Source organism: Rhinopithecus bieti, unplaced genomic scaffold, assembly GCF_001698545.2.
Source record: "Rhinopithecus bieti isolate Rb0 unplaced genomic scaffold, ASM169854v2 scaffold_3875, whole genome shotgun sequence".
In the NCBI taxonomy this organism is placed as follows: domain Eukaryota; kingdom Metazoa; phylum Chordata; class Mammalia; order Primates; family Cercopithecidae; genus Rhinopithecus; species Rhinopithecus bieti.
The window spans coordinates 988833-994093 of record NW_016804422.1 but is presented as its reverse complement, the minus strand read 5'-3'; the positions used below and the strand labels follow the sequence as shown (position 1 = coordinate 994093).

At 55.7% G+C, this 5261-nt stretch overlaps 1 protein-coding gene across 2 annotated transcripts in view; it reads right to left on the bottom strand.

Annotated features, from left to right (window-relative positions):
* Nucleotides 1–576: 576 nt before the first annotated feature.
* MON1A (MON1 vesicular trafficking associated A) overlaps nt 577–5261 on the bottom strand; it is a 29568-nt gene continuing 24883 nt past the window's right edge. For both annotated transcript variants that reach the window (XM_017868036.1, XM_017868037.1), the window contains exons 2-6: nt 4875–5014; nt 3178–3663; nt 1824–2589; nt 961–1108; nt 577–862 (exon numbers count right to left, since the gene is read on the bottom strand). In XM_017868036.1, the coding sequence (XP_017723525.1) occupies nt 722–862; nt 961–1108; nt 1824–2589; nt 3178–3663; nt 4875–5014 (1681 nt within the window). In that variant the 3' untranslated portion in view covers nt 577–721. The remainder of the gene's footprint in view (nt 863–960; nt 1109–1823; nt 2590–3177; nt 3664–4874; nt 5015–5261) is intronic.

Genomic DNA, 5261 nt, shown 5'->3' with positions numbered 1-5261 from the left:
TGCACTGGCTGAGGTAGGAGAACTGAGGCACACAGCCCTTCATGGGAAGGCCTAAGCAGGGACAGTTTCCTCAGAGGCCTGCAGCTAAAGGGAGGCTAGATTCTGAATTTCAGCTGAAGACTGAGTTGCCTCACCAGGGGCTCCCTCCAGTACCAGGGCTCAGACTCCCCCCATTTTGACCATCTCTATCTTACTCAGCTCAGCTCCTGCTGAACTACAGCAACCCATTAAACAGAGCCACAGCGAGGGCTCCCAAGGTGGTTGGGTAGTCTTTTGTGGCATGCAGTGGGGGCCCCTCCCAGGAGTGATAAGAGAGGCAGACAGCAGAAGCTCAGACTGAGTATGGGGGTGGGGGTAGGGTAGGGCAGTATGGTACCATACATATGGTAGGACTTCAGCTGAACCAAAACAGCCCCAGCCCAAGATCCAACTGAGAATGTGTGTGGCCTCATGCAAGGGAGGGAGAAGAGGGGCTCAAATGTGCCTGTGCCCCTGTGCAGGAGCTAGGGAGGAGGATCCAGTGTCTATGTGAGTGAGGGTGGATGGGCGAAGGGACAAGTGACAGGGCTTGACAAGTGTCTTCCCCAAAGCACTTTAATGCACTCACCAACCCACAGTCCCTGCCTGCTGGCTGGGCAAGAGAGACCAGCCCCCATCTGGAGGCTCCTACGGCTTCCCACACCCAGTGTGCCTGGGAAGGCTGAGCCTACACACATTCCCATCAATAGGTGAGGGGCGTGAGAATGAAGAGGCGGTCTTCCTCTTTGCGGATCCAGCGCATCAGCTTATGGATGGCACTGACAGCTGACGCCTTGGTCCCCAGGGGGCTGTAACACATGTACAGCTCAAAGGCGCCTGTCACCTGGAGAAGGGGCAAAGGGTCGTCATCTAGGTTAGATGCCCCTCATGGCCCACACCTAGGACCTCCGTGAAGCCCATCCCATCCCAGGGCTGCCTTACCCAGGCCAGGAGGTTCTCGTTGGGGCCCGTGTAGTAAATGGTCTTGAGTGGGCGAGAGGCATTGTGGGCACGGCTGTGCAGGTACTGGTAGAGGCCCAGCAGCCGCTCCTGCTCCTCTTCACTGGTGTACGGGGCCTCAATCTCAGGGCTGCAGACAGGGTTGGGGGGAGTGGGTTTGCAAAGGAATGACTTCCACTGTCTTCTCTAGAGATTTAGAAACACCTCTTCCTATCCAGGAAGACTCTATCATATGTCTTACCCTCCAAATGCTCCCTTAGGACAGGGCATTGTCTCCTCACCACAGCAGGCACTCCAGGACAGAGCTGGGCGCACTGAGACTAGAGCTGTGTCCCCTCTCACCCCCTAAGCTCATGGTGTCTTTGGTGACCCCTCTTTGGAGAGGCCAGGTTGAGTTTAGATGTCCAAGACAGAGTGACAGATCTGGAGTAGAGGAAAGGTGAACTAGGAATCCTGTGGGCCAAAAGGGACAAAGGGAGGCCATATCTTCCCAGCCCCTCTGCTGGGGGAGGGAGTAGAGGAGGGCTCTGCTTCCTGAGCTGGACCAAAATGACGCCTAGAGTTGCTCTAGGACAAGGGACCTGGGAGACCTCTGTTCCAGTTTCCTTCCCTGGGTATACTGGGCATTTCCAGGCCTTCTGGGTAATAAAGTAGAGAGGGGTATGCTCATAGGGTGATGGAGAGTGTGGGTCTCTGGTGCCACAGTAAAACAGACCCAGCACACTGGTCTGCTTCCAAAGATGGAGGCAGCTTCATGGCTACATCTCAGAGCTCAGGACCAAACAGCCTCCCAACTCCACATGTCCCGGTGCCCCTACAGCAGTGCCCTTAAGGCCCTCCCTCACCTGGTGAAGAGTCCCGAGCTCTTTGACTTATAGAGGAAGTGACGCAGGTCAGGGATGCCCACTTGGGCAACGCTGTAGTAGGGTGTGCGCAGCGCCTCTCGCAGGGCCAGGTGGGCTCCGCGCTTGCGAAGGCGCTCCTGGAAGCGGCGGCGGCAGTCAGAGACTGCAAAGAAGTCCTCACGGTCAGTGGAGACAAACAGCAGGCAGAGGTCGGTGTCAGGCTCTAGGTAAGAGATATGTGCGTGGAAGAAGCCGGCTGCGTTGAATTTGGGCAGGCACACGGGCGTCCAGGCCTCGCCCTCGCGGAAGGACGAGGAGGAACTAATGAGGTTGAAGAGCAGGTGCAGGTCGATGGGGTGCAAAAATTGGTCCTTTCGGCGCACAAGTGCCACGAGCTGGTTGCGGGCCAGCAGGATGGAGAAGACCAGGCTGCGCGCACGTGCCTGCTGCAGGCTGGCACTCACAGTGTCGCGCACGGCTGCTGCCAGGGGCAGGCACCGTGCCGCCCCCATCAGGAAGCTGGGGTCTCGTGCCATGAGCTGCAGCAGGTTGTCGGTGATGCGCTCTGAGCCCGAGAGCAGGCGCCGCAGGTCATAGTTCTGCTTCTGCTGGAAGATGTGGCTCAGCTGCGCACCGGTAAGAAGGCTCAGGATCTGATAGTAGATGTAGAGCAGCTCCTGCGCCAGCTCTTGTGCCGACTGCCGTGTGCGAGCCACTGCCACTAGCACCAGCGGGCTCCGGCGCACGAATACTACCTTGTAGCCATCTGAGGGCGGGATGGGAAAGAGGAATGTCAGCCTCAGCCGCAGCTCCCTCCGAACACCGCCTTCCAGCGCAGCTCTTTCGCTTCGCCCATCCTTTCCTCGCTCAGAGCTCTGCGCACAGTAGGGGCTTAAGGATGTTCAGGATAAAAACCCATTGCTCCTTCTCCTCGAGGGCTCAGGGCCTATCCCTGCCACTTGTTTCAAAGACTAGCTCCCTCTGAAACACACATTCTTATGCTAAGTGCTAAGTCAACTGGCAAGGGCTGGCTGGGTGGAGCTCAGGACCTGGGAGATATATATATGTATTTTTTTTTTTCTTTCTTTCTTTTTGTCACCTCCCCAGGGAGATTCTCACTTTCTCCAAAGGCAAAGCCCATGTCAGAGGCATCTTTGGTCCTCACCACAGCCCCATGAGGCCAGCAGTGTTGTTATCCTCTGTTCAGGTGAGGACCTTGAGACTCAGAGAGGTAGAGGGGCTTACCCTTAGTCACATAGCACATCCCAGCCCTCTGGTCTGCAGGGGTCCAAAACCTGCTATGAATGAACCTTGGCCAGGGGAGCCCACCCCATTCCCTCTCCAGGTGGCTCACCTGCATGGATGGAGCGGATGGCGTTCTTGTCTGCCTCCAGGAAGGACACCAGGGCCACCATAACACCCATAGTGCTGGAAAGTGCCTCCTCAGACCCATAGCGGGAGTACACAGGCTTCCCTGCCTCACTCAGCACAAAGACATGCTTCTGATGCAGGCGCCATGCCTCCGTGGCATCCTCCTCATCCCCCTCGGCTGTGCCCTCCCTGGGGGGCTCTGTGGCTGGTCGGCCAACTGCCCCTGGGGGATCCAGCCAATCCTCAGAGCTTCCTGGCAGCATCTCCTCCTGCAGGTCCCGGGCCACACCCGTCAGCTGGGTGCTTAGCTCGCTAAAGTCCTGGCTGATCTGGCGCATGTCTGCAGGCAGTGGCGGGGGACCCCTGGCACCCTCCTTGGGGCTGTCCCCAGAAGCTGCCCCATCCTCTGACTCAGTCAGGTCCTCGTAGGAACGGGCATGGACGAACATGGCACCCTCCTGCCCAGCACCTGCAGGCCAAAAGCACTGGTGCTTAGAGGGGTAGCTACTGGCAGACACTCCTACCAGCAAGGTGCCTAACGTGGTCACTCCAGCATGACTGCCTGACTTGTTAGGGTCAAGCCACTGTTCCCTTCTGCCACTGTCTGCCATGGATGATGCTTCTCTGAAACTTATAGCCCACCAGTCTCCTCCCATCATACTGGAAAGAAGACCCAAACCACTCATGGCAGCAGTGGTGGCTGGTATCTGCCTACCTCTCATTCCCATCTCCCACCCCACTCCCTTGCCCATCTTGGTCACACTGGCCAAGATCTGCTCTTAGACAGTTTCAACATGCCCCCACCTGCCTCGGGAGCTCCACACCTGCTGTCAGCTGTCTCCTACCTCCCCACGTGGCTGGCTAATTGTCACACTTCAGCTTTCAGGGAAGATGTTAGTTACTGACTTCCAACCCCAGCCACTCTATATGTCCCTCTTTGATTTCTCTTGTGGCACTTGCCAATTATTGTCCTTCTCTCCAGCTACAATGGTACCCAGCAAGGTGCAGGAACGTAGCACCTCACCCTGTGTCTGGAGCACCACTCGTACTCAATGAATCTCTCTGGGAGAAAGCTCCCCTACCCTACTTAGGCCATAGCTTCTGACTGACCCCCTGTAATGGCTCCACAGCCTGTGACTGCCTCATGGCAGTGACCAGGTCAGTCTTCCTTTATTGGTTTTTTGACAAAATAGTTTAACAGATATATTTTGAGTCTCTCTTACGAATTCAGCCCTGTACCAGGCACTGGGGATATAACTGCCCTGTGCTCAGTGTTCACAATCTTGTGGAAGAGAGAGATGGGCAATATATGCATAAAGAGATAAAATTATGAAATAATTAGTGTCCTATACAAAGCATGGTCAGAGCAGGCCTAACTTGTGAGGAGGGGAGAAGGAGCCGGGGAGGTGTGCTGTAGACACAGGGAACAGAAGAAGAGCCCTCAATGGCAGCCAGAAAGCTCAGGGTGAACAGTGTAACACGAAGTGGAGAGGAAAGCCACATGCAGAACGAGCCTGGCCTCCTGCCTTTTCCCCAGAACCTGATAAATATCCAATGAGTGACTGACAAATGCATGAATAAGTGGAAAGCAAAAAGTGGTTGGGAATCCTAATTTCTGCCCCCGCTCCCCCAAAGCCTGCTCTGGTTGGCAGCTGGCTGAGGCTGTACACTTGCCCATACCTGGCTCCATTCCCTGGGCCAGTCCTGGTGTGGGGCTCTCAACTCTCTTCACACTGTGTCCATCAGAAGGAGTCAATGTGCCATCAGGGCATTCGCCGCTTCTCTTCCTTTGCATGTCAGTAGCCATCCTTTGGGTTCTCCTGTGGGGCAAAGGCAACATCGATGGCTTTTGGCAGGGTCACAGGCATAATCAACAGTGGTACTAAGTACAGGAAAGTGTCCGTTATCAGGACTCCACTAACTCAAATCTCTAGAAAATGGATTCTGAAAATTCCTTTCAAAAAAATATATAGGCCGGGCGCGGTGGCTCAAGCCTGTAATCCCAGCACTTTGGGAGGCCGAGACGGGTGGATCACGAGGTCAGGAGATCGAGACCATCCTGGCTAA